We start from the raw sequence: 27,022 nt of genomic DNA, 5'->3' as shown, positions 1-27,022 counted from the left end.
GTGAGACATGACATCTATCACACTAATCATTTACATTTGGATATACAGTTGAAGTGGGAAGTTTACATACACCTTAGCCAAATACATTTAAACTCAGTTTTTCACAATTCCTGACATTTAATCCTAGTAAAAGTTCCCTGTCTTAGGTCAGTTAGGATCACCACTTTATTTTAAGAATGTGAAATGAAATGTTATTTCAGGTTTTAATTCTTTCATCACATTCCCAGTGGGTCAGAAGTTTACATACACTCAATTCATATTTGGTAGCATTGCCTTTAAATTGTTTAACTTGGGTCAAAAGTTTCAGGTAGCCTTCCACAAGCTTCCCACAATAAGTTGGGTGAATCTCCTGACAGAGCTGGTGTAACTGAGTGAGGTTTGTAGGCCTCCTTGCTCGACACGCTTTTTCAGTTCTGCCAACAAATTGTCGATAGGATTGAGGTCAGGGCTTTGTGATGGCCACTCCAATACCTTGACTTTGTTGTCCTTAAGCAATTTTGCCACAACTTTGGAAGTATGCTTGTGGTCATTGTCCATTTGGAAGACCCATTTGCGACCAAGATTTAATATCCTGACTGATGTCTTGAGATGTTGCTTCAATATATCCACATCATTTTCTTCCCTCATGATGCTATCTATTTTGTGAAGTGCACCAGGCCCTCCTGCAGCAAAGCACCCCCACAACATGATGCTGCCACCCCCGTGCTTCACGGTTGGGAGGGTTTTCTTCGGCTTGCAAACCTCCCCCTTTTTCATCCAAACATAATGATGGTCATTATGGCCAAACGGTTCTATTTTTGCTTCATCAGACCAGAGGACATGTCTCCAAAAAGTACGATCTTTGTCCCCATGTGCAGTTGCAAACCGTAGTCTGGCTTTTTTATGGCGGTTTTAGAGCAGTGGCTTCTTCCTTGCTGAGCGGCCTTTCAGGTTATGTTGATGTGGGACTCGTTTTACTGTGGATATAGATACTTTTGTACCCGTTTCCTCCAGCATCTTCACAAGATCCTTTGGTCCTTTGCACCAAGTACGTTAATCTTTAGGAGACAGAACACGTCTCCTTCCTGAGCGGTATGACGGCTGCGTGGTCCCATGGTATTTATACTTGCGTACTATCGTTTGTACCGATGAACGTGGTACCTTCAGGCGTTTGGTAATTGCTCCCAAGGATGAACCAGACTTGTGGAGGTCACAATTCTTTATCTGAGGTCTTGGCTGATTTCTTTTGATTTTCTCATGATGTCAAGCAAAGAGGCACTGAGTCTGAAGGTAGGCCTTGAAATACATCCACAGGTACACCTCCAGTTGACTCAAATTATGTCAATTAGCCTATCAGAAACTTCTAAAGCCATGACATCTTTTCTGGAATTTTCCAAACTGTTTAAAGGTACAGTCAACTTAGTGTATGTAAACTTCTGACCCACTGGAATTGTGATACAGTGAATTATAAGTGAAATAATCTGTCTGTAAACAATTGTTGGAAAAATTACTTGTGTCATGCACAAAGTAGATGTCCTAACCGACTTGCCAAAACTATAGTTTGTTAACAAGAAATTGGTGGAGTGGTTGAAAAACGAGTTTTAATGACTCCAACCCAAGTATATGTAAACTTCCGACTTCATCTGTATGTATAAAAAAAATGTCATTTCTAAATGGTTCACCAGATATGGATGAAAACAAACCCAAATTAAAGCTGACAATATGCACTTTGACCTCAAAGTCATTGTATAATTGTAATACTTTTGGAACCGCATAGCAAGTATCAATGGTAGTGTTTATAATAATACCTCATCAGCATAGCAGGTATCTATGGTAGTGTTTATAATGTTACCTCATCAGTATAGCAGGTATCTATGGTAGTGTTTATAACGTTACCTCATCAGTATAGCAGGTATCTATGGTAGTGTTTATAATGTTACCTCATCAGTATAGCAGGTATCTATGGTAGTGTTTATAATGTTTCCTCATCAGTATAGCAGGTATCTATGGTAGTTTTTATAATGTTACCTCATCTGTATAGCAGGTATCTATGGTAGTGTTTATAATGTTACCTCATCAGCATAGCAGGTATCTATGGTAGTGTTTATAATGTTACCTCATCAGTATAGCAGGTATCTATGGTAGTGTTTATAATGTTACCTCATCAGCATAGCAGGTATCTATGGTAGTGTTTATAATAATACCTCATCAGTATAGCAGGTATCTATGGTAGTGTTTATAATGTTACCTCATCAGTATACCAGGTATCTATGGTAGTGTTTACAATGTTACCTCATCAGTATAGCAGGTATCTATGGTAGTGTTTATAATGTTACCTCATCAGTATAGCAGGTATCTATGGTAGTGTTTATAATAATACTTCATCAGCATAGCAGGTATCTATGGTAGTGTTTATAATAATACCTCATCAGTATAGCAGGTATCTATGGTAGTGTTTATAATGTTACCTCATCAGTATACCAGGTATCTATGGTAGTGTTTATAATGTTACCTCATCAGTATAGCAGGTATCTATGGTAGTGTTTATAATAATACCTCATCAGTATAGCAGGTATCTATGGTAGTGTTTATAATAATACCTCATCAGTATAGCAGGTATCTATGGTAGTGTTTATAATGTTACCTCATCAGTATAGCAGGTATCTATGGTAGTGTTTTATAATAATACCTCATCAGTATACCAGGTATCTATGGTAGTGTTTATAATGTTACCTCATCAGTATAGCAGGTATCTATGGTAGTGTTTATAATAATACCTCATCAGTATACCAGGTATCTATGGTAGTGTTTTATAATAATACCTCATCAGTATAGCAGGTATCTATGGTAGCGTTTATAATGTTACCTCATCAGTATAGCAGGTATCTATGGTAGTGTTTATAATAATACCTCATCAGTATAGCAGGTATCTATGGTAGTGTTTATAATAATACCTCATCAGTATTCCAGGTATCTATGTTAGTGTTTATAATAATACCTCATCAGTAAAGCAGGTATCTATGGTAGTGTTTATAATAATACCTCATCAGCATAGCAGGTATCTATGGTAGTGTTTATAATAATACCTCATCAGCATAGCAGGTATCTATGGTAGTGTTTATAATAATACCTCATCAGCATAGCAGGTATTTATACGCTACTCCTACCCCAAACGATTCAATAAAATTAAGTATTCTATTCGGTCTCTGTTGTCATTCAGTTAAATCTGTACTTGATTGCTCCCTGTTTCCACGTCATTCCAATGAAATGACGTTGAACCAATGTGGAATAGAGGTCGAATTGACATCTGTTTCCAGTGGGATGTTTTCAAAATCTGTAATGTTTACACGAATTCTGATTATTTCATCAGTATAGCAGGTATCTATGGTAGTGTTTATAATAATACCTCATCAGTATACCAGGTATCTATGGTAGTTTTTATAATGTTACCGCATCAGTATAGCAGGTATCTATGGTAGTGTTTATAATGTTACCTCATCAGCATAGCAGGTATCTATGGTAGTGTTTATAATGTTACCTCATCAGTATAGCAGGTATCTATGGTAGTGTTTATAATGTTACCTCATCAGTATACCAGGTATCTATGGTAGTGTTTATAATAATACCTCATCAGTATACCAGGTATCTATGGTAGTGTTTTATAATAATACCTCATCAGTATACCAGGTATCTATGGTAGTGTTTATAATGTTACCTCATCAGTATAGCAGGTATCTATGGTAGTGTTTATAATAATACCTCAGGGATACACAACATCCTGAAATATATGTAGACAATGCTTTTAGATAGAATACTATATTTCCTTTGACAGAGGGACGCTGAATGTAACAAATGGCTCAATTTAGCCCACTCTGAAGGATAGTTGGTTTAGCCTCTTGTACATACCTGTGCTAGAAGGCCAAACTGTGTTTCTAATCTACTGAACACAGATTGTGCACTAGACATTACCAAGGTACAATTCCTCTGAGATTTAAAGTTGAGCTCTATCATGTAAATATAAACACAAATATAAAAATATAATGTAAATATAAACATAAATATTCAAATATCATGTAAATCATGTAAAAGGCCCTGAAGCCAATCTGCTGAATGTAAGCCAGTGGAGGCTGCTCAGGGGAGGACGGCTCAAAATAATGGCTGGAACGGAGCGATCGGAACGGCATCAAACACATGGAAACCATGGAAACCATGTGTTTCATGTATCTGATACCATTCCAATCATTCTAGTCGTTACCACGAGCCCGTCCTCCCCAATTAAGGTGCCACGACCTCCTGTGGTGTAAGCCTATACTGTATGGCTGCGTTTACACAGGCAGCCCAATTCTGATCGTTTGCCTTCTGACCAATCAGATTAGAGTTTTTGCCAACAATTGGGCAAAAGACATGAATTGGGCTGCTTGTATAAATGCAGTCTACACGTAAACCACAGAGCTCAATACACTAATACAATCAGATCATGAAGCCTGCCTAACGAGTATGTGTAGTACTGTGTATAGTACAGTAAGTAGCGTGGCTGGTTCAAACGGTTGCTGTGGGATACTTCAGTTCCTTGTTGTTTCCCCCCTTTAAAACACCACATTCATTAATACAGTATAGTTTCCTGCTTTCCTGCTCAGTCTCTCTCCTTTTGTCTTCATTGATAGAACTATGTGTGGTTAGTTACTGCTTCCAACAACACCTCCGGATGTTTTCGCTCATCCCACTCCTCATGCCGTGGACTGGACTCCCTCTTTGGTAGGATATGCTTGGAATCAAAAAGGCAAATTAAAACGCCCTATTGGTTTCTATGGGATAGGTAAAACAGATTTAAATTGATTGCCATTAATTGTCTTTTGTGAGACCACATTATCTTCCACAATTCGAGGAGGCTTTAACCAAACCAATTAATTTGCTTCGCTCCCCTCCTTTCCTTCCCTCTCTCTCTCACTTTCTTTCGACTCTTGTATTTCTCTCGCTCTCTTTCTGTAACACCACTGTTTCTCAGGCCAGATGTATATACCTCTCTCCTCTCTTTCTGTCATACCACCGTTTCCCACATATGCTGAGCACTTGTTGGCTGCTTTTCCTTCACTTTGCGGTCCATCTCATCCCAAACCATCTCAATTTGGTTGAGGTTGGGTGATTGTGGGGGCCAGGTCATCTCATGCAGCACTCCATCACTCTCCTTCTTGCTCAAATAGCCCTTGCACAGCCTGGAGGTGTGTTGGGTCATTGTCCTGTTGAAAAACTAATGATAGTCCCACTAAGTGCAAACCAGGTGGGATGGCGTATCGCTGCAGAATGCTGTGGTAGCCATGCTGGTTAAGCTTGCCTTGAATTCTAAATAAATCACAGACAGTGTCACCAGCAAAGCACCCACACACCATCACACCTCCTACTCCATGCTTCACGGCGGGAACCACATGTGCAGAGATCATCCATTCACCTACTCTGCACGGAGGTTGGAACCAAAAATGTCACATTTGGACTCATCAGAGCAAACAAAATATTTCCACCAGTCTATTGTCCATTGCTCATGTTTCTTGGCCCAAGCAAGTCTCTTGTTCTTATTGGTGTCCGTTAGTAGTGGTTTCTTTGCAGCAATTCGACCATGAAGGCCTGATTTACGCAGTCTCCTTTGAACAGATGATGTTGCGATGTGTCTGTTACTTGAACTCTGTGAAGCATTGATGGACTGTCATTTCTCTTTGCTTATTTGAGCTGTTCTTGCCATAATATGAACTTTGTATTTTACCAAATAGGGCTATCTTCTGTATACCACCCTACCTTGTCACAACTTAATTGATTGGCTCATACGCAGAAAGAAGGAAATAAATTCCAAATTAACTTTTAACAAGGCACACCTGTTAATTAAAACGCATGCTAGGTGACTACCTCATGAAGAGAGAACGCCAAGAGTGTGCAAAGCGGTCATCAAGGCAAAGGGTGGCTACTTTGACCAATCTCAAAACTCAAATATATTAAGATTTGTTTATAGAAAATAGTAAAAAATAAAGAAAAAGCCTTCAATGAGTAGGTGTGTCCAAACCTTTGACTGGTACTGTAATTCCACTATGACTTTATGGGGTAGGCGAGCGGAACAAAAATCTCAAATTATTCCATTTTAAAATTAGGCCGAACACAACAAAATGTGGAAAAAGTTGAGGGGTGTGAACACTTTCTGATGTCACTATGCATTTGGAAAGTATTCAGACCCCTTGACCTTTTCCACATTTTGTTACAGTACAACTTGATTGTAAAATGGATTAAAAAAATAATAATCCTCATCAAACTAAACACAATACCTTAAAATGACAAAGCAAAAACAGATTTTTGGTAATGTTTATACAAGGTCTCACAGTTGACAGCGTATGTCAGAGCAAAAACCAAGCCATGAGGTCGAAGGAATTGTCCGTAGAGCTTCTAAACAGGATTGTGTCGAGGCACAGATCTAGGAAAGGGTACCAAAAAAATGTCAGCAGCATTGAAAGTACCCAAGAACAGTGGCCTCCATCCATTATTAAATGGAAGAAGTTTGGAACCACCAATACTCTTCCTACAGCTGGCCACCCGGCCAAACTGAGCAATCGGGGGAGAAGGGCCTTAGTCAGGTAGCTGACCAAGAACCTGATGGGCATTCTGACAGAGCTCCCGAGTTTCTCTGTGGAGATGGGAGAACCTTCCAAAAGGACAACCATATCTGCAGCACTCCACCAATCAGGCCTTTATGGTAGAGTGGCCAGACGGAAGCCACTCCTCAGTATAAGCCACATGACAGCCCACTTGGAGTTGCCAAAAGGCAGCTAAAGGACTCTCAGATCATGAGAAACAAGATTCTCTGGTCTGATGAAATCAAGATTGAACTCTTTGGCCTGAATGCCAAGCGTCACGTCTGGAGGAAACCTGGCACCATCCCTACGGTGAAGCATGGTGGTGAGGGGATATTTTTCAGCGGCAGAGGCTGGGAGACCAGTCAGGAATAAGGGAAAGATAAACGGAGCAAAGTACAGAGAGATCCTTGATTAAAACCTGCTCCAGAGCACTCAGGACTTCAGACTGGGGTGAAGGTTTACCTTCCAACAGGACAACGACCCAAAGCACACAGCCAAGACAATGCAAGAGTGGCTTCGGGATGTCTCTGAATGTCCTTGAGTGGCCCAGCCAGAGCCCAGACTTGAACCCGATCTAACATCTCTGAAGAGACCTGAAAATAGCTGTGCAACATTGCTCCCCATCCAACCTGACAGAACTTGAGAGGATCTGCAGAGAAGAATGGGATAAACTCCCCAAATACAGGTGTGCCAAGCTTGTTGCATCATACCCAAGAAGACTTGAGGCTGTAATCGCTGCCACCGGTGCTTCAACAAAGTACTGAGTGCAGGGTCTGAATATTTACGTAAATGTGATATTTCCATTTTTTATTTGTAATAGATTTGCAAAATGTTCTAAAAAACGTTTTTTTTTGTTTTGTCATTATGGGGTATTGTGTGTAAATTGATGAGAAAAATAACAATTTAGTCCATTTTAGAATAAGGCTGTAATGCAACAAAATGTGGATAAAGTCAAGAGGTCTGAATACATTCTGTATGCACTGTATGTGTACATGACCAGTCCAATTTGATGACTAAGGGTTGAAAGATTCACTCACTTCTCAGAAAGGGAGTTTTGTGATTGTGGAAGATTTCCCCCAATTCAACTTAGTGTACCTTGACTCATCATGACCGAAACTACACGCACGCACGCACGCACACACACACACACACACACGCACGCACGCACGCACACACACACGCACGCACACACGCACGCACAGCCACGCACCCTATGCACATTACATTGTGAAAAAGCATTTCTTACCATAAAGTAACAACAAAATGCCAACAGTAAAGCTGCCTTTCAACTTTATTTACTGTAAATTAAATGTATAAAGTTCAAAGGTTTTGTCAACTATTTCTTTCTTATTTTGTGTATATTTCCTCCATATTACAATGTCCTCTTGTTGTAAAACAAGCATTTGGACCTACTTATTCATCATGCAGCCACAGACCTCGTGTTGTTTCTATGTCAGAAAGACAGAAACTTTGAGACCTAACTATCATTCTTCTCGTCCCGACAGCTCCTCCTGCCACCACAGCAGATCTCATGATGTTCCTGTGAGAAAGTAGAGAGACGCTCATAGACGGCACAAAGCACTTTTTCAGAATACAGCAGCATACTGTATGAAACCCAGGGATGCATTCATGAACACAATGTTTAAAAGTGTTGGGGTACCAATCAAACAAGAATTCAATGAATTCAATCATTAAAACTGACTGGTACCCAGGCTACTCTAACAAATCCTAGTTATGTCAGAAAGAAGAAGAATGACTTGGTGTAAATGGTAACATACCAAGTCAGACATTTGGTTCAAGCCACATTCGAAGGTTGACTCTCCACTGTCATATTTCTTGTTGTGTTCTATGACCCTGGTCCTACACTCTAGCCAGATCTTCTTGCGCTTGGCTTCCTCCTCCTTGGATTTGTACTTCTTCCCTGTAAATACACACATTCTGTAAATGAGAATTATAAGTACTTTTTGCAGTATACAAGATTTTCAGTCTCATCACTGTATTCTTCGTGTTGTATTGAAGTGTTCTGTCTACATGACGAACACAGGCTAGGATTGTTTTTCCGACAGGGCGTATTTGATACAGCCCCGCAAAAAATTCAAAGCCTGGGGAGAAGGAAACATGTATTGTCTGTGTGAATTAATCTTATCATGATCATGTGACAGTGGGGTACATGCTGCAATTATCAATTATGCATAAAACAAATCTAATTTTGTTTTGTGTTTTGTAGCACAAACAATTGACACAAGCACACCCCTGTGTTTTATAAGCCCATATGGGCTGTGTAACCAAATTGTGTGACACTGAAAAAAAAAAAAAGTATTATAAGAAAGCAATCACATTCTATCAGGTACACAGAGAAAAAAAGTGTACTCAAACAAAAGAAAAACTCCAGCACACTGGTAATCTTGATGCTTACAACAATTTAATGGATCTTATTTAACCTATCATTATTACCATGTTCTTCTTTCCACTCTTCAAACTCTTTGTCCACATCTTGACGTTCACTTGCCATATTCACTCACAGCCACAACCAGGCAGAACAGAAGAAGCTTCAAACTGAAAAAACATGACAAATTATGTCCTATGTGATTATGTGCAACTATTTTTATTAAAGCCACAATCCTAAATTGTGAGTTTATGAATAGTAGTTCTAAATTCATGAGGCTTTATATTCTTCATGAATCAATGGGTGCCTTCAGAAAGTATACACACTCCTGGACAACAACAAAAAAAAGTTTAAATGGATGTAATTCCCAACAATTTACACAAAATACTCTAATGTCAAAGTGTAAGACACATTCTAACATTTGTATTCTCCTGCTGAAAAGGTAAATTTTTCTCTCAGTGTCTGTTGGAAAGCAGACAACCAGATTCTCCTGTAGGATTTTACCGTTGCTTAGCGCGATTCTGTTTTTTTTTATATCCTAAAAGAAATTCCCCATACCTTGCCAATGACATGCATACCCATAACCACCATGCTTTAAAATATGAAGAGTGGTACTCAGTGATGTGTTGTGTACAGTTAAAGTAGGAAGTTCACATACACCTTAGCCAAATACATTTAAATGCAGTTTTTCACAATTCCTGACATTTAATCCAAGTGGAAATTCCCTGTCTTATGTCAGTTAGGATCACCACTTTATTTTAAGAATGTGAAATGTCAGAATAATAGTAGAGAGAATGATTTATTTTAGCCTTTGTTTCTGTCATCACATTCCCAGTGGGTCAGAAGTTTACATACACTCAATTAGTATTTGGCAACATTGCCTTTAAATTGTTTAACTTGGGTCAAACGTTTCAGGTAGCCTTCCACAAGCTTCCCACAATAAGTTGGGTGAATTTTGACCCAAGCCATTTTGCCACAACTTTGGAAGTATGCTTGGGGTCACTGTCCATTTGAAAGACCCATTTGCGACCAAGATTTAACTTCCTGACTGATGTCTTGAGATGTTGCTTCAATATATCCACGTAATTTTCCTCCTCAGGTTGCCATCTTTTTTGTGAAGTGCACCAGTCCCTCCTGCAGCTAAGCACCCCCACAACATGATGCTGCCACCCTCGTGCTTCATGGTTGGGATGGTGTTCTTCAGCTTGCAAGACTGGATCTAACCAGGGTGTCTGTAGTGACGCCTCAAGCACTGAGATGCAGAGTCTTACACTGCTGTGCCACTCGGGAGCCCACAGGGAATTGACCATGGAACAGCTGTACATACTGAAGATTCTACCTTTAATGAAGCTATTAGTAAAAATGATCCTCAGACAATATTGTCATACTCTATGTGAGAGAAAATATAGTTATTTTCCCTTACCTGTTCCAGAGTGCAGGAGCAAAAATAGGATTTCAAGTAAGCAGTGCAGATACTCACTAACGAAGGGAGGGATGGGGGACGGACGTCAGAGGAAAAGTGACGTATGTGGTCAATGGAGAGGAAGTCGTATTTCTTTGCTCAATGTTATATTCTCTCATTAGCTGCCAACCTTTATTCTCATAATTGAAACACCAGATTTGTCATGTAAACTGCCAAAAGTGTATTTGGTAAATGGAATCGGATAAATATACCTATCAGATGCACTATGTGTGTAGGTTACTATTTACTAACACTACAAACCCTTTCTACACTTGACTCGATGTAAGCGTTTTGTGGATTATTAATCTAACAATCATAATATCAAAGTTTAGCGCACAGTTGGGTTGTACTGTACAAAACGATGAGAAATACCTGAAAAGCTGTGAATCTGGTATTTTCTCCTGTAAACACCCAACGGACAAAATGAAAGTTAGAAAATGGTACCGCCCTGTTCCTGACGCAGTACCATAGATATATATTCATATAGAACGGGTTTGGCTTAAAACACATTGCTTTCTATGAAAAATAACCCATCTATAAAAGTATTTATTCTCTGTAATGCTTTGGAGCGTGATGCCCGTGTGGTGAGATACTGTAACTCGATCCGTTGCTACAGTATATGACGACACGAGTACTTATTTCAAGAAGCGCTTGTATTGCAGTTAATTGAGTCTTTGATTTCATAAAATATCTTTAAGGAGTAAACAAGGAAACAACAACGAGTCGCAGACAGTTCACAATAGAATATACCGGAGTATTGTTTACTAGGCTATTGTACCGATGTGAAATGGCTAGTTAGTTAACGGTGGTGCGCACTAATAGCGTTTCAATCAGTGACGTCACTCGCTCTGAGACTTGAAGTAGGGTTTCCCCTTGCGTTGCAAGGGCCGCGGCTTTTGCGGCGCGATGGGTAACGATGCTTCGTGGGGTGTCAGTTGTTGATGTGTGCAAGGGTCCCTGGTTTGAGCCCGGGTTGGGGCGAAGAGAGGGACGGAACCTACACTGTTACACTATCATCTGGTTCTCATGTTGTGTCACCTCTATCAGTCCTATTGGAATCCTATTGTTCTACCTTTTTTTCTATTGAAAATCAAAGTCATCCGATTGGATCCTATATATATATTTTTTTTTAAATCCGTTTTGTATTTGTTTTGTCACCCCAATCAGAATCCTAATACCAGTATTGCTATTTCCTTATTGGAAGGATGAATAAAGGAATATAGTATGGTTTCATTTTCGATTAAGACACAATGAAGATGGAATGTGTGTTTTTAAACGGTCTGTATCTCTGTATTACAGCAAGTCAAAACAATAGGCAGGGTGGGGTTTAACTAGGGGAATGGGATGGGGAAATGGTTTACAATAGGCAGGGTGGGGTTTAACTAGGGGAATGGGATGGAGAAATGGTTTACAATAGGCAGGGTGGGGTTTAACTAGGGGAATGGGATGGAGAAATGGTTTACAATAGGCAGGGTGGGGTTTAACTAGGGGAATGGGATGGAGAAATGGTTTACAATAGGCAGGGTGGGGTTTAACTAGGGGAATGGGATGGAGAAATGGTTTACAATAGGCAGGGTGAGGTTTAACTAGGGTAATGGGATGGAGAAATGGTTTACAATAGGCAGGGTGGTGTTTAACTAGGGGAATGGGATGGAGAAATGGTTTACAATAGGCAGGGTGAGGTTTAACTAGGGGAATGGGATGGAGAAATGGTTTACAATAGGCAGGGTGAGGTTTAACTAGGGGAATGGGATGGAGAAATGGTTTACAATAGGCAGGGTGGGGTTTAACTAGGGGAATGGGATGGAGAAATGGTTTACAATAGGCAGGGTGGGGTTTAACTAGGGGAATGGGATGGAGAAATGGTTTACAATAGGCAGGGTGAGGTTTAACTAGGGGAATGGGATGGAGAAATGGTTTACAATAGGCAGGGTGGGGTTTAACTAGGGGAATGGGATGGAGAAATGGTTTACAATAGGCAGGGTGGGGTTTAACTAGGGGAATGGGATGGAGAAATGGTTTACAATAGGCAGGGTGGGGTTTAACTAGGGGAATGGGATGGAGAAATGGTTTACAATAGGCAGGGTGGGGTTTAACTAGGGGAATGGGATGGAGAAATGGTTTACAATAGGCAGGGTGAGGTTTAAATAGGGGAATGGGATGGAGAAATGGTTTACAATAGGCAGGGTGGGGTTTAACTAGGGGAATGGGATGGAGAAATGGTTTACAATAGGCAGGGTGGGGTTTAACTAGGGGAATGGGATGGAGAAATGGTTTACAATAGGCAGGGTGAGGTTTAACTAGGGGAATGGGATGGAGAAATGGTTTACAAAAGGCAGGGTGGGGTTTAACTAGGGGAATGGGATGGAGAAATGGTTTACAATAGGCAGGGTGAGGTTTAACTAGGGTAATGGGATGGAGAAATGGTTTACAATAGGCAGGGTGGGGTTTAACTAGGGGAATGGGATGGAGAAATGGTTTACAATAGGCAGGGTGGGGTTTAACTAGGGGAATGGGATGGAGAAATGGTTTACAATAGGCAGGGTGGGGTTTAACTAGGGGAATGGGATGGAGAAATGGTTTACAATAGGCAGGGTGAGGTTTAACTAGGGGAATGGGATGGAGAAATGGTTTACAATAGGCAGGGTGAGGTTTAACTAGGGGAATGGGATGGAGAAATGGTTTACAATAGGCAGGGGGAGGCTCGACAGGTGGAATGAGTCCCAAAGGGCACCCTATTTCCCATAACTTTTCCCTGAATAAGTAGCTCTTTTTGATAACTGACAAAATACCTCCGCCTTAGGAATGGCTAAGATTAGCACACCACACGCATTAGGGGTAGAGAATAGTCAATCGTGTTGGACACTTGTTTGACCTGGCTGTGATACTGTAGGACTATTCCACCTGTTTGACCTGGCTGTGATACTGTAGGACTACTCCACCTGTTTGACCTGGCTGTGATACTGTAGGACAAACACACCTGTTTGACCTGGCTGTGATACTGTAGGACTACTCCACCTGTTTGACCTGGCTGTGATACTGTAGGACTACTCCACCTGTTTGACCTGGCTGTGATACTGTTGGACTACTCCACCTGTTTGACCTGGCTGTGATACTGTAGGACTACTCCACCTGTTTGACCTGGCTGTGATACTGTAGGCCTACTCCACCTGTTTGACCTGGCTGTGCTACTCTAGGACTACTCCACCTGTTTGACCTGGCTGTGATACTGTAGGACTACTCCACCTGTTTGACCTGGCTGTGATACTGTAGGACAACTCCACCTGTTTGACCTGGCTGTGATACTGTAGGACAACTCCACCTGTTTGACCTGGCTGTGATACTGTAGGACTAACACACCTGTTTGACCTGGCTGTGATACTGTAGGACAAACACACCTGTTTGACCTGGCTGTGATACTGTAGGACTACTCCACCTGTTTGACCTGGCTGTGATACTGTAGGACTACTCCACCTGTTTGACCTGGCTGTGATACTGTAGGACTACTCCACCTGTTTGACCTGGCTGTGATACTGTAGGACTACTCCACCTGTTTGACCTGGCTGTGATACTGTAGGACTACTCCACCTGTTTGACCTGGCTGTGATACTGTAGGACTACTCCACCTGTTTGACCTGGCTGTGATACTGTAGGACTACTCCACCTGTTTGACCTGGCTGTGATACTGTAGGACTACTCCACCTGTTTGACCTGGCTGTGAAACTGTAGGACCACTCCACCTGTTTGACCTGGCTGTGATACTGTAGGACTACTCCACCTGTTTGACCTGGCTGTGATACTGTAGGACTACTTATGTCACTTTACTGAGTCAATTCAGGAACCATTCAATGTCCTGCATGTGTGTTAACCATAGCAACCAGCATTGTAAACAAGGAGATGTGCAGAAAAAGAATCAGCCTCTGTGTGTGTGGATCTTTTCACCTTAATGTATTTTCATTTTAGCCAGGCCCATTTTTTCAAAGAAACACCATTTATTTAAACCTCTAGTTGAGTAATGTAAGGAATCTATTGCTTCAGTCCTTGTTTCCTTTTCACTTTTTTTACCTGGTAAATAACCAACAACCATGGATAACCACAAGGAGAATAAGGTGAGGAAACTGTCCATCTTTTTAAATAAACACCATTTATTTAAATCTCTAGTTGAGTAAAATAAGTAGATTTGTCCAGGTCACAAATTAATTACAAAAATTGTGGTAAACAGCACCACACTCAGGCAGAAAACTGAATGTCCTATTCTCAGCCAGGCTCATCTTTTCATAGAAAATACTATTTAATTATATCTCTATTTGAGTAAAATAAATAGTTTTGTTGTGATCACAAGAAAATCCTAACATTTCAAGGAAAGAGTGCCACAGTCAGGCAGAAAAAAACAGAATATTCTATCATAAAGTGAGAACAATTAGTTTCCCTGGCTGTTAAATGGTTGCTACTTAGAAATACTATAACAGTAAATTAATAGATGACATTCACTGCTATAAACCGGTCTCCAATATAAGTGCATAGCTTACACAGACCCACCGCAGACCTTAAATAAATGTCCATGTGAAAAGACGTCCAATGGTCTGTTTTGTCAACAAGCTCAATGTATTCCAAACACTGGTGCTGACCATTCTCTTGCCCCTGCTCTTTCTTCTTCTTTATGATTTGCTTGGCGGATCGCATCCAACTTTCATGTGCATACACCACCACCTACTGTACTGGTGAGTGTTGCAATTCACGGCCTACCTACATTCAATTCTTGATACGGTAATACAACATTCAAAAAAAGGACAATTCCACTGCCAACTATTAGTCCTCACTAAAAACCCCACCACCCCATTCCACTATTTAACCCTATCTAATCCTACTCCAGGCCAACTTTCTGGGAGGGCAGAACACTACCACTCAACACCCCCTTCAAATATTCTGCAGTAAAACCTCGCATTCCCAAGTACTTCTCTGCAGCTGCCACCACATCCTCTATTTTCTGTGATTTACATTCCATTTCTGCAGTACAGTTGTCAACCATGGCTATGAATGCTATGAAACCCACATTACTGAAGCACATTTTATTCCCATCCCATCTCTATTGGTCTCTGCCTACTCACAGGAATCCTCATAGGATCCTTCACCCTGTACCCATCTTCCTCCACCACTCTCTTCACTGCTTCACCATATGACACTTTCTGTTCAAATCTGACCCTGGCAAACTCAATCTGCCTTTCTCGCACCGAACACCTCAGATCTCCAGCTCCATGATCACACACACAGCTTACATGCAACTTTCTCCACTGTTACTACACATTCCTTCATCTCTACACATTCCCTCCTGCACACTTCTCACATCTAGGAATCTCCCTCCTACACACTGCTGCAACATAAACTTGACACCTAAAAACACTGTAGTATTTTCGGGAACAAAAGCTCTCATGGGATAACTTGACCTTGTTGGCCAAATACTCTCCTCCGTTTCCCCACGCTCTCCATTGGATCTGTGTCGCACCAAACGGCGGGCAACACAGACACCGGGAATCTTCAATTTCAACTGATCCTCCTCAACACTTAATGTCACTCCTTTCAATGAGGCCCTGCTCTGGAGAGTAAAGAAAGCCACATTTATTGTCCCTAAATCCTTGATCCGGAGCGCCCGCTCCCTCTGGACTGAAGAAACATAATGAATCATCACTAATCCACTTTGAAGTGCTCTCACCAAGTCAACAGTCCCCAACCTCTTCTCCACCCAACCTGACACCACATATGGATCAACCAAAATGCAAGGATCCTCTCCACAAACCTCACTCCCACTGGGCCAGAATCATCCTTTTCACGAGGCTCGAACTCGGCAGTCCTCACGGCAGGTACTACATCCATACTCTCGTCAGGTTCCATCTCTGAACTACTGGAGCACGTATCCCTCTTTTTGCACTTGACGCCAACCTTCCTCATCACACCGCTTCCCTTTACACTCAGCTCCTTCTCGGCGGTCATCACTGCACCTGCCACCGCATTTAATTCATCCTCACTCTCGTCACTTTCAATTTCCTTCTCTAGCTCTTTCAAAACTTCTGTTTGATCCTTCATTCCATATTCCATCAAAACATTTTCCACTTTCTCCTTATCCACCATCTTCTCCTTCACCAGATCTTCCAGAAGGTTTCTGCAACCCCCCACTCCATATTTATTTTTAATATGTTCCACTTTCTTTCTTTTTTCCTTGTCCACCATTTTCTTTCATGACCCCCACTGAATTTCCTTGCTAAATCAGATCAGCCTAACTGTTGTTCTTCTTCTTCTTTGGGATTTAACCACGGTTGGCATCCAATATGTTGCATTACCGCTCCCAACTGGACTATATGATAAATCCATTATACTTTATGAAAAACACACCCTTCCAACTAACCCTACACTCATTAAAAACCCACTACCCCATTCCACTAATTTGACCCTATATGCTCCTGCACCATGCCAACGGCCTGGGAGGACGGGACACCACCACTCAACACACCCTGTAACTCTTCTGAAGTCAAATCTCAAATGCCCCAATATTTGCAGCTGCCACCAAACTTCTTCTCCCAGACTTCTTCTTTAAAAGCCCTGCTGGCGTGAAGGAACTTTTTCTCCCAGCCTTCTTCTTTAAAAGCCCTGCTGGCGTGGAGGAACTTCTTCTCCCAGCCTTCTTCTTTAAAATTCCTGCTGGTGTGAAGGAACTTCTTCTTCTTTAAAATTCCTGCTGGCGTGAAGGACATTCAGTCTAGTACAGCAGGTCTGGGGCAAGGTAGCACGTCCGGTGAACAGGTCAGGGCTCCATAGCTGCACGCAGAACAGTTAAAACTGGAACAGCAGCACGACCAGGTGGACTGGGAACAGCCAGGAGTCATCAGGCCAGGTAGTCCTGTGGCAAAGCTGTCATCAAGGCAAAGGGTGGCTACTTTTTTTTTTGTATATATATTTTTATTCAAGTTTTACAAAATGTACGTCAATGTAAGTACAAAGATTTTGCCATATCCCAACCACCCTCCCTCCATACAACACATCCACCCAACCCCCCTAGTCCCTTCCCTACCTCTCCACCCTAAGTAAACCTTAGACAAACTTGCTTGGACTGGATAGCATTATATTGACGACTGTACCTATTATGTAATGACTACTGGTAATGCCTACGGGGAAACCTTAAAGAATCTCATCGGAGGGGAGCCTCCGCAAGCCATTAAAGTATGATATAAATGGTTGCCATTTTCTAACAAATGTATCATTGGAACCCCATAGAGAATACTTCATTTTCTCAAGCTTTAGGAAGGACATTACATCGTTGAGCCATTGAGAAGTAGAGGGGGGCTGAGCAGACTTCCACTGGAGAAGAATTCTACGTCGAGCTAATAAGGATGTAAAAGCAACAGTATCGGCATGTTTGGGGTCCAAGGAGAGCAAGTCTTCTGGAACACCAAAGACAGCTATCAAGGGTCAAGGCTGCAGGTTCATTTAAAGCACCTCAGGCAAAGTTTTAAAAGTAGAATCCCAGTAATTTTGTAGTTTAGAGCATTGAATGAACATGTGACTAAGGTAACATGGTGAGACATGACATCTATCACACTCATCATTTACATTTGGATATACAGTATGTCAGACAATCTGGATTTGGAAAGATGCACCCTATGTAAAAGATTAAATTGTATGAGTCCAAGACCAGCACAAGATGTAGTGGAGCGTACTCTATCAATCACCTCATTCCACCACTGTGGTGTAAATTCAACACCCAGGGGGATTGTCACCTCCGCCTGGATGAGGGGGTTGTCACCTCCGCCTGTACGAGGGGGGTTGTCACCTCCGCCTGGACGAGGGGGGTTGTCACCTGCGTCTGGATGAGGGGGTTGTCACCTGCGTCTGGACGAGGGGGGTTGTCACCTGCGTCTGGACGAGGGGGGTTGTCACCTCCGCCTGTACGAGGGGGTTGTCTTCTCCGCCTGTACGAGGGGGTTGTCACCTCCGCCTGTACGAGGGGGTTGTCACCTCCGTCTGGACGAGGGGGGTTGTCACCTCCGTCTGGACGAGGGGGGTTGTCACCTCCGCCTGGACGAGGGGGTTGTCACCTGCGTCTGTACGAGGTGGGTTGTCACCTCCACCTGTACGAGGGGGTTGTCACCTCCGCCTGAACGAGGGGGTTGTCACCTCCGCCTGAACGAGGGGGTTGTCACCTCCGCCTGTACGAGGGGGTTGTCACCTCCGCCTGAACGAGGGGATTGTCACCTCCGCCTGTACGAGGGGGTTGTCACCTCCGCCTGTACGAGGGGGTTGTCACCTCCGCCTGTACGAGGGGGTTGTCACCTCCGCCTGTACGAGGGGGTTGTCACCTCCGCCTGTACGAGGGGGGTTGTCACCTCCGTCTGGACGAGGGGGGTTGTCACCTCCGTCTGGACGAGGGGGGTTGTCACCTTCGTCTGGACGAGGGGGGTTGTCACCTTCGTCTGGACGAGGGGGGTTGTCACCTCCATCTGGATGAGGGGGGTTGTCACCTGCGTCTGGACGAGGGGGGTTGTCACCTCCGCCTGAACGAGGGGTTTAGACACCACAAAGGCCACAGTAACAGCCACAAATAGGAGGAGCACAAGAGACTTCATTCTAGACAGGTGGAGGTAGAGAACACACAGACAGATTCAGTGTGCATATGGGCTTACACTCAATATATACAAATTATTCATTCATAAATTCCTAGGAATTTCTATTCAAAAGTACACCTATCTCTCACACCTTATCTGATGCAACACACACACACGCACACACGCACACAAACACACTCAGGAATGGCTTCTCCTTCTCCTGAAAGCACCAGGGATCTGGTGAACCACTGAGCAGAATCAGTTCTCATAGCCACCGGTTAGTCTACAATCAGACACAAGACAAACACAACAGACCATCAGTCAGAAAGCTAACGGAGCATAACCATGTACACCACAGGAGGTTGGTGGCACCTTAATTGGGGAGGACAGGCTCGTGGTAATGACTGGAGTGGAATAAGTGGAATGATATGAAATACACCAAACACATGGTTTCCAGCTCCGTTCCGGCCATTATTATAAGCGGTTCTACCCTCAGCAGCCATTGATACCTGATTCAAGCAGTTTCCTCTGAACAGTTGATGTTGAGATGTGTCTGTTACTTGAACTCTGTGAAGCATTTATTTGGGCTGCAATTTCTGAGGCTGGAAACTCTAATGAACTTATCTTCTGCAGCAGAGGTACAGTAAGTAACTATGGGTCTTCCTTTCCTGTGGCAGTCATCATGAGAGCCAGTTTCATCATAGCGCTTGATGGCTTTTGCGACTGCACCAATTTTCTTGATTGACTGACCTTCATGTCTTAAAGTAATGATGGACTGTCGTTTCTCTTTGCTTATTTGAGCTGTTCTTGCCATAATATGGACTTGGTCTTTTACCAAATAGGGCAATCTTCTGTATACCACCCCTACCTTGTCACAACACAACTGATTGGCTCAAATGCATTAAGAAGGAAAGAAATTCCACCAATTAACTTTTAACAAGGCACACCTGTTAATTGAAATGAATTCCAGGTGACCTCATGAAGCTGGTGGAGAGAATGCCAAGAGTGTGCAAAGCTGTCATTACTACATGATTCCATATGTGTTATTTCATAGTTTTGATGTCTTCACTATTATTCTAAAATGTCAAAAATAGTGAAAATAAAGAAAAACCCTTGAATGAGTGGGTTTGTCCAAACTTTTGACTGGTACTGTATGTCATTATAAAAGCATGGAATTTTTCCATGCGCTATGGGATTTTACCCATAAATAAGATAAAAAGATGTGCACCTTTCTGTCCAATGAGGTCATTTCTGGAGAATATTTCTGCAAGTAAAAATATGCTTAGCCTATACTTTAGAATAGGGAACACATTTTAAGTAGGTACTTTGTCCTTAATGGTCCCACATTGAAACACACATTGAATTTCCACCACAAATAGTTGCACAGGCATAAAACTTTTATTTTGTTAATTTTGTACATTTATTTACATTCGAACATCAGAATGATTTTTAGTGTTTTTTTGCGCATGAATAACATTCTTAGAACAGGACTATTTTCTGGATGTACTGTATAGTGAAATGTGTGACCTTCAACTACCAAAGAAATAATGCACAACATCTAAAAATGCTGGTTATTGCTACAAAAACTAAAATTTGCTTGAATTATTGCTCTGGTTTGTCTGTGTCAAGTCATCTTCACCCTCCATAAGCTTCAGATGTCCTCTCCTGGATCTGTGTAGGGGAAATACAAAAACATTGACCATCAACAGAAACCGACTGACCAACGTACTGAACTATAGTGATAGCTAGTGTGCATTAATCACTGTGAATTACAAAGGTTAAGTTGGTATGATCAGTTTGTGGGAAAATGTGATGAATTGCCAAACGGACTGAACTTTTGGCCTTGTGGACATATTTATAAGAGATCTTAAAACACTTATTTTTTGCGTTGCTTTTCCTTCAGGGGCTTTTTAGTTGTTCAGTTTGTCATTCTTTTGTTTTGTATCTTATGTTTGTTGAGTAGTAAATATTTCAGATTTTATTTTCATTGTTTTTTAATATTTTTTTTTGTGTGTGCGTTGCATTCCATGTCTGAAATGTGCTGTATAAATAACGTTTGATTGGATTTGATTTGGACTAATTTATATAAGTGTATGAGTTGTTTACAAGTAGCTCAGCTTCAATTCAACATGAATCTTTACTCAGTACACAAAGGCCCTTCTGTCTGGGATTATACACAGTAAGGCTGTGGTTCAACATCAACTCATCATGGTTACCATTTCAATGATATGTGTTTGGGATCAACACTGCTATTAGGTGAATGATATGTAGTTAGGATAGGCACTGCTATTAGGTGAATAATATGTAGTTAGGATAGGCACTGCTATTAGGTGAATGATATGTAGTTAGGATAGGCACTGCTATTAGGTGAATGATATGTAGTTAGGATAGGCACTGCTATTAGGTGAATGATATGTAGTTAGGATAGGCACTGCTATTAGGTGAATAATATGTAGTTAGGATAGGCACTGCTATTAGGTGAATGATATGTAGTTAGGATAGGCACTGCTATTAGGTGAATGATATGTAGTTAGGATAGGCACTGCTATTAGGTGAATGATATGTAGTTAGGATAGGCACTGCTATTAGGTGAATGATATGTAGTTAGTTAGGATAGGCACTGCTATTAGGTGAATGATATATAGTTAGGATAGGCACTGCTATTAGGTGAATGATATGTAGTTAGGATAGGCACTGCTATTAGGTGAATAATATGTAGTTAGAAACTAATACTATAGTAGCTAATGAAATAATATTTGAGTATAGATATAGTTGTGATAGACACTAATACTATAGTAGCTAATAAGATAGTATGTGAGTATAGATATAGTTGTGATAGACACTAATACTATAGTAGCTAATAAGATAGTATGTGAGTATAGATATAGTTGTGATAGACACTAATACTATAGTAGCTAATGAGATAGTATGTGAGTATAGATATAGTTGCGATAGACACTGATGGCCGTCAGACTCACCCTTAGACCAGGGGGTAGCTGGAAGCGGTGGCGATGCCACACTGGTTGTGCTTGTTCCTGGACATCATGATGTAGCCTTTATCTCCCCATTCAAGGCCCCAGCTGGAACATACACATCGATCAACCAATGACTTAGCATTTAGCAATAGCATAACATCGTTCATCAAGCAACCACTGACTTAGCATTTAGCAAAAGCATAACATGGTTGCTCTTGACCAATCCAATAGGCCTAGCTTCATTTGATACAGTATGCAATATGTTGTTGTTTACCTGTTCTTCACCAGCCAGTAGTCGTGGCCGTCATCACTAGTGCCATAGCCAACAGCCAGCACACCATGATCCAGATCATCACTACTGCACTCTGGCTCATCATAGACACCTGGGAATAAACAAACATTCCATTATTCTCAATATGCACCCAATGTCAGCCTGGTATCACTTTATATTTGTCACATTGTGAGGCTTTTGCAAAAGAAAAGGGTCACAGTTGTTGACGCCTAAGTCAATATATTGCATTCAATGTACAAAACACACAGGGAGCATATACTTAGCAGACGCTCTTATCCAGAGCGACTTACAGGTGCAATTAGGGTTAAGTGCCTTGCTCAAGAGCACATTGACATATTTTCAAGTAGTCAGCTCAGGGATTCTAACCAGCAACCTTTTTACCGCTAAGCTACCTGCTGCCCAGAACCGCAAGTCACAGTTATGAACAACCAGTTATGGAGTCAGTCTCAATGAAGCCTTCATAAGCCCTTTATAAGGCCTACATAAATGCTTCACAAATCATTCATAAGAAAATGTCATGCTATAAACTATATAAGGCTTATGCCACATTTGGTAAAGAACCAGATGTCAGGACCTGTTATCTGCTTATAAAAGATTTGTGAAGCATATACATGGGCCTTATCAAGGGTTTATGAAGGCGTCATTGCCCATTAAAGGTTTGAAGACAGGTGTAGGTTCAGTCTGGAGAGAGCCGTGTCTTAAAAGGCATAACATGATTCCTCTAGAGAGAAGTGCGTCCAAAAAGACCTCACCTGAGTCGTAGAGCTGGAAGGAGGAGTGTGCAGCATCGATAGCCACAGACACCGGTCCCACGGTGGCCACCGCCTGCTGCAGTGCGCTCTCGTCACCACTGGTCACATCAACAAACCCGCTGCAGGTGGCACCCACACTATCGGGCTTGTAGCGGCACTTCTTGTCCTGTCAAAGAAAGACGTTGTTAAATAAACACTACAGAAGCATAGTTGCTAGTTGTTTACGCGTTTCCATAGAAACATTTTATGAGGGCTTAGTTGCTAGTTGTTTATGGGTTTCCATAGAAACATTTTATGAGGGATTCCACAGCATTATTTTGACTGAGCGTAAAAATATGTATTCTTAAAACAGGTGTATCTACATTCAAATTGTCAAAAATAGCATGAACTAGTAGAAGTACAAGCACATACATCATAGCGAATTTAAAGCCTAAAACTCATACCTAAATGCATCGTTGTAAAATAATGCTCCTTTCTGTCAGAATCTATTGCACCGCTAAATATATACCATAGATGGCAGTGTTGTGCTACTTCCTTGAGTCAGAAAGGAGTCATAGCCCAGTGTTTTCAAACCTCTCCTCGGGGACCCCCAGACGTTACCCTTGATTAGCTGATTTACCTAATCAAGGGTTTCATAATTAGTCAACAAGCTCAATAAGGTGTGCTAGCTCTGGAAGTTCAAATACATGGAACGGCTGGAGGTCCATGAGGAGAGGTTTGAAAACCCCTGTCATGGCCTACTACTACGCTTTGTGCCCCACACTGGGAGAAGGATGACATTAAAAATGGACTGAAACATGGAAGGCCTAATGCGTTCATTAAGAAATGCAAATTTTCGTTTTCAATTAGGAAATGTTTTTAAACATTTGGCCCTAATGAACACAACCCTTCCCATTGCTCACTGCTCAGTACTTACCTCAGCCTGATAGGGGTAGGAGTCCTCAGTATCCACACCTCCAGGGGCCAAGGACTTGATGTACTCAAAGGCCTGGTCCATGAGACCGCCCATGCAGCCCATGTTGCCGAAATCACCGGAGCAGTCAACCAGCTGCTGCTCACTGAGGGACACCAGCTTATTGGTCTTCTTATAGTGCTGGCCTTCCAGAGATCCAGTCTGAGGGAGGGAGATGGGGAGTTAGAGAGACATGGCAGGGAGATGTAAATGTAAAATTAAGGACACTCACATTCTAATAGATGTACCTTTGCTAAGTTTTAGGGTCACAACCCACAGTGTTTTGAAAACAGCCGAATACAAAAATGGAAACATTTACAGACTGGGGATATTGTTTCTCTCTCACCACGCACAAGACGAAAGAGAACAAGTATTAGAACAGGCTGACCAATTACTCTACAGTGGAGGCTGGTGGGAGGAGCTGTAGGATGTCTCAATGTAATGGCTGAAATGGAATGAACGGAACAGAGTCAAACATGTGGTTTCCATATGTTTGATGTTCCATTAATTCCATTCCAGCTTTTACAATGAGCCCATCCCCTTATAGCTCCTCCCACCAGCCTCTACTGCTCAACTACATCTGACTAGAGCAGAGTTTAGGTTGTAGTTAACGCACTCTCTTAACCCCTTCCCTCCCACTCCCTCTCTTACCGCACTGAATGCCCAGCAGGAGCCGCACTGCTTCTGGTCCTTGATGGGGGTGACGTAGCCCTTGTCCCTCCAGTCCACGGTGGTGGGCAGGTCGTTGTCCCCAAGCATTGGGAAGAAAGTAGAGCCGCCGCGGGCCTTGGAGGTGTTGAAGGAGCCCAGGCAGCCCTGGGAGATGACGCGTCTGTACTCCTCGTTATCCTGCCATAGAGGGGCACAACAATAGATACACATACTAATTTATACATAATTTATATTAGATACATTGGTGGGGGATGAGGTAAGTTTTCCACTTACTATGTAAAACGCATTGAGAACCTTAGTTGGTAGAAAGGCTCTATATAAATCCAATCCGTTATAATAATTATTTATTATCAATGGACAAAATTATTTCAGAAAGACTATTTGTCTTGTTTTTTTTTGGGGGGGGGGGGTCTATCCTTCTATTGTTTTTCATTATTTGGTTCAGATAAAGGATACAGATCACAACATATTAACAAGTCCATAGTTCATCAAAATCATGTCCATTTAATTGTCAATTTAATCGTGTCAGTTTTCTTTATTAATCTATGAATGCTGTAAATCTGAAAATGGGACAGACAAAGAGAGATCCTTCTATTGTTCATTTAATCATTTTATCCTTCATAAATTGACATATACATATGTGATCTGTTCTATGTCTACAGTAACATGTTTCTGGGCCGTACCATGTCAGCGAAGTAGGTCATGCCCAGACGGTAGGACTTGATGCCCTGGTCAGCCAGCATGTTGTGAACCACTACCATCTTCCGGTTAGAGATCCAGGAGCTCATACGCTGAGCCTCCTCCACCTGAGAGCTGTAAGACTTCCCTGTAGGAGTCAAAGTCAGTTCATTCAAGGCCTTATTCAGACTTGAGATAAGTTGACTAAACATTACTATTTTTGACTTACAGTAAGTCCATGTCTTATTGACTTAAATCCATGTTAAATTTACTTATCTCAAGGCCCTCCGTGAGGAAACAATAGAAAACAATAAAGCCAGATGTTCAGGATTAACAGGTGCCTCTATTAAATATCACCAAATATAATAACAAAATATGCAGGCTGTGAGTATTTCGAGACATTTTGTAGTTGTCTGTAAGCAGCTCTTATGAAAGAAGTGGTTGTTGTCCTCCTGATCTACATCACATTAAACAGGATAACGAGAGAGCAGAGGTTCAGATTGATAAGAAACATGAAGAAAAGAGGAGATAGTCAAACACTCCATTGTTGTCAATGATAAGAAGCTAAAGTGAAACAAGCTGACGTGAAAAGAGATGCCTCTCTTACCAAACTTCAGTTTCCAGGCATGGAACTCCAAGTCCTCCAATGAGAGGCTAGCGGCACTCGCCACCGCCAGAGCAGCAGCCACAACTACCAGCAACTTCATTCTGAGGAGAAAGACAGCAGAGATTTACTAAGAACAACAGGAGACAGATCATACAGGGAGCTACAGTAAGCGTCAAATGTTTCTGAAACAGGAAGCATGTGTGTGTCTGTCTGTGTCTGTGGCTGTCTGAGTCTGTGGCTACTCACCTGTGTACGTGTGTGTGTGTGTGTGTAGGATGTCTTGAAGGCACTGGCTGATGATGGATAACTGTCACTCTGTCCTCTGCTTAAGTACTTGCTGTGGTTATTGTTCAGTCAGGTGCCTGTCACAAAGCCATAAACTTCAGCAGGGGAAGACACGGGGGCGAGACAGACCAGAGAATGCTTACCAGTCAATTTACTGGAAGAAAACAGGGTGTGGGAAATAACACTAGAACAGTTGCATGACAAACATGCCTTTGTTTTAGGGAACATCATGTCATTTAGATCTTCTTTATTGTAGACGTAAAAATTACATTAGTCTTTACAGTATTTTGTGACAGAGCAAAAAAGACATACAAATTTCATTTGCAATCAACCAATCCAGTGGCGTGTACTATTGGATGCCAAGGGAGGCCAAGCTTCCGCAAATAAATGACCAATACATTTTTTTAATAATAATACTAATTTATCTTTCGTCACTCTCTGTGTTTTCATAATTTTACACAAATTCCAAGTGGCTGAATTTCACCAGATATATCACCCGAGAGACAGAAACAGCCCCTCTCTGTCTAAGTATGTGTAGCCCATGTATCTGATGCTGTCTGGACCAAAAGAGTAAGACATGTTATTACATACAGCCGGGAAGAACTATTGGATATCAGAGCAATGTCAACTTACCAACATTACAACCAAGAATACAACTTTCCCGAATCGGATCCTTTATTCGCACCACCACCCAGGACATTGGATCTAAACCAAGAGGCCGAACCAAAACAACGTCGCCACAGAAGAGGTAGACGGAGCAGCCTCCTGGTCAGACTT

The 27,022-nt window shown here is 41.8% G+C and overlaps 2 protein-coding genes across 4 annotated transcripts; both read right to left on the bottom strand.

Annotated features, from left to right (window-relative positions):
* Nucleotides 1–7,863: 7,863 nt before the first annotated feature.
* Nucleotides 7,864–10,915, bottom strand: LOC123723731 (cystein proteinase inhibitor protein salarin). Of its 3 annotated transcripts, none has more exons than XM_045714278.1 (4): nucleotides 10,811–10,915; nucleotides 9,045–9,146; nucleotides 8,369–8,511; nucleotides 7,864–8,130 (listed from the first exon to the last, which is right to left on the bottom strand). In XM_045714278.1, exons 2-4 carry the CDS (start codon nucleotides 9,100–9,102, stop codon nucleotides 8,068–8,070), a joined length of 264 nt encoding a protein of 87 aa, XP_045570234.1. In that variant the 5' UTR covers nucleotides 9,103–9,146; nucleotides 10,811–10,915; the 3' UTR covers nucleotides 7,864–8,067. The 3 variants fall into 3 exon arrangements, with proteins under 3 accessions (XP_045570234.1, XP_045570242.1, XP_045570244.1); XM_045714286.1 differs by having other exon boundaries at nucleotides 10,400–10,859; XM_045714288.2 differs by lacking the exon at nucleotides 10,811–10,915 and adding an exon at nucleotides 10,457–10,742.
* Nucleotides 10,916–20,411: 9,496 nt separating this feature from the next.
* ctsl.1 (cathepsin L.1) lies at nucleotides 20,412–26,320 on the bottom strand. The gene is made up of 9 exons (XM_014124116.3): nucleotides 26,207–26,320; nucleotides 25,961–26,061; nucleotides 25,359–25,501; nucleotides 24,655–24,852; nucleotides 23,968–24,165; nucleotides 23,052–23,217; nucleotides 22,282–22,390; nucleotides 22,011–22,112; nucleotides 20,412–20,703 (listed from the first exon to the last, which is right to left on the bottom strand). Exons 2-8 carry the CDS (start codon nucleotides 26,058–26,060, stop codon nucleotides 22,013–22,015), a joined length of 1,014 nt encoding a protein of 337 aa, XP_013979591.1. The 5' UTR covers nucleotide 26,061; nucleotides 26,207–26,320; the 3' UTR covers nucleotides 20,412–20,703; nucleotides 22,011–22,012.
* Nucleotides 26,321–27,022: the final 702 nt, after the last annotated feature.

This window comes from Salmo salar, chromosome 01 (assembly GCF_965601325.2).
Source record: "Salmo salar chromosome 01, fSalSal1, whole genome shotgun sequence".
Taxonomy (NCBI): domain Eukaryota; kingdom Metazoa; phylum Chordata; class Actinopteri; order Salmoniformes; family Salmonidae; genus Salmo; species Salmo salar.
The sequence above is the reverse complement of the archived record's forward strand: the minus strand, read 5'-3'. Positions and strand labels throughout refer to the sequence as shown.

Coding starts and splice junctions, on each gene's coding strand:
- LOC123723731 (XM_045714278.1), bottom strand. CDS start 9,102: ATGGCAAGTGAACGTCAAGATGTGGACAAAGAGTTTGAAGAGTGGAAA. Junction 8,512..9,044: donor AGAGTGGAAAGAAGAACATG/GTAATAATGATA, acceptor GTGTATTTACAG/GGAAGAAGTACAAATCCAAG. Junction 8,131..8,368: donor TGAACCAAATGTCTGACTTG/GTATGTTACCAT, acceptor ACTTTCTCACAG/GAACATCATGAGATCTGCTG.
- ctsl.1 (XM_014124116.3), bottom strand. CDS start 26,060: ATGAAGTTGCTGGTAGTTGTGGCTGCTGCTCTGGCGGTGGCGAGTGCC. Junction 25,502..25,960: donor TGCCTGGAAACTGAAGTTTG/GTAAGAGAGGCA, acceptor TGACTCCTACAG/GGAAGTCTTACAGCTCTCAG. Junction 22,113..22,281: donor TACTGGCTGGTGAAGAACAG/GTAAACAACAAC, acceptor TGTATGTTCCAG/CTGGGGCCTTGAATGGGGAG.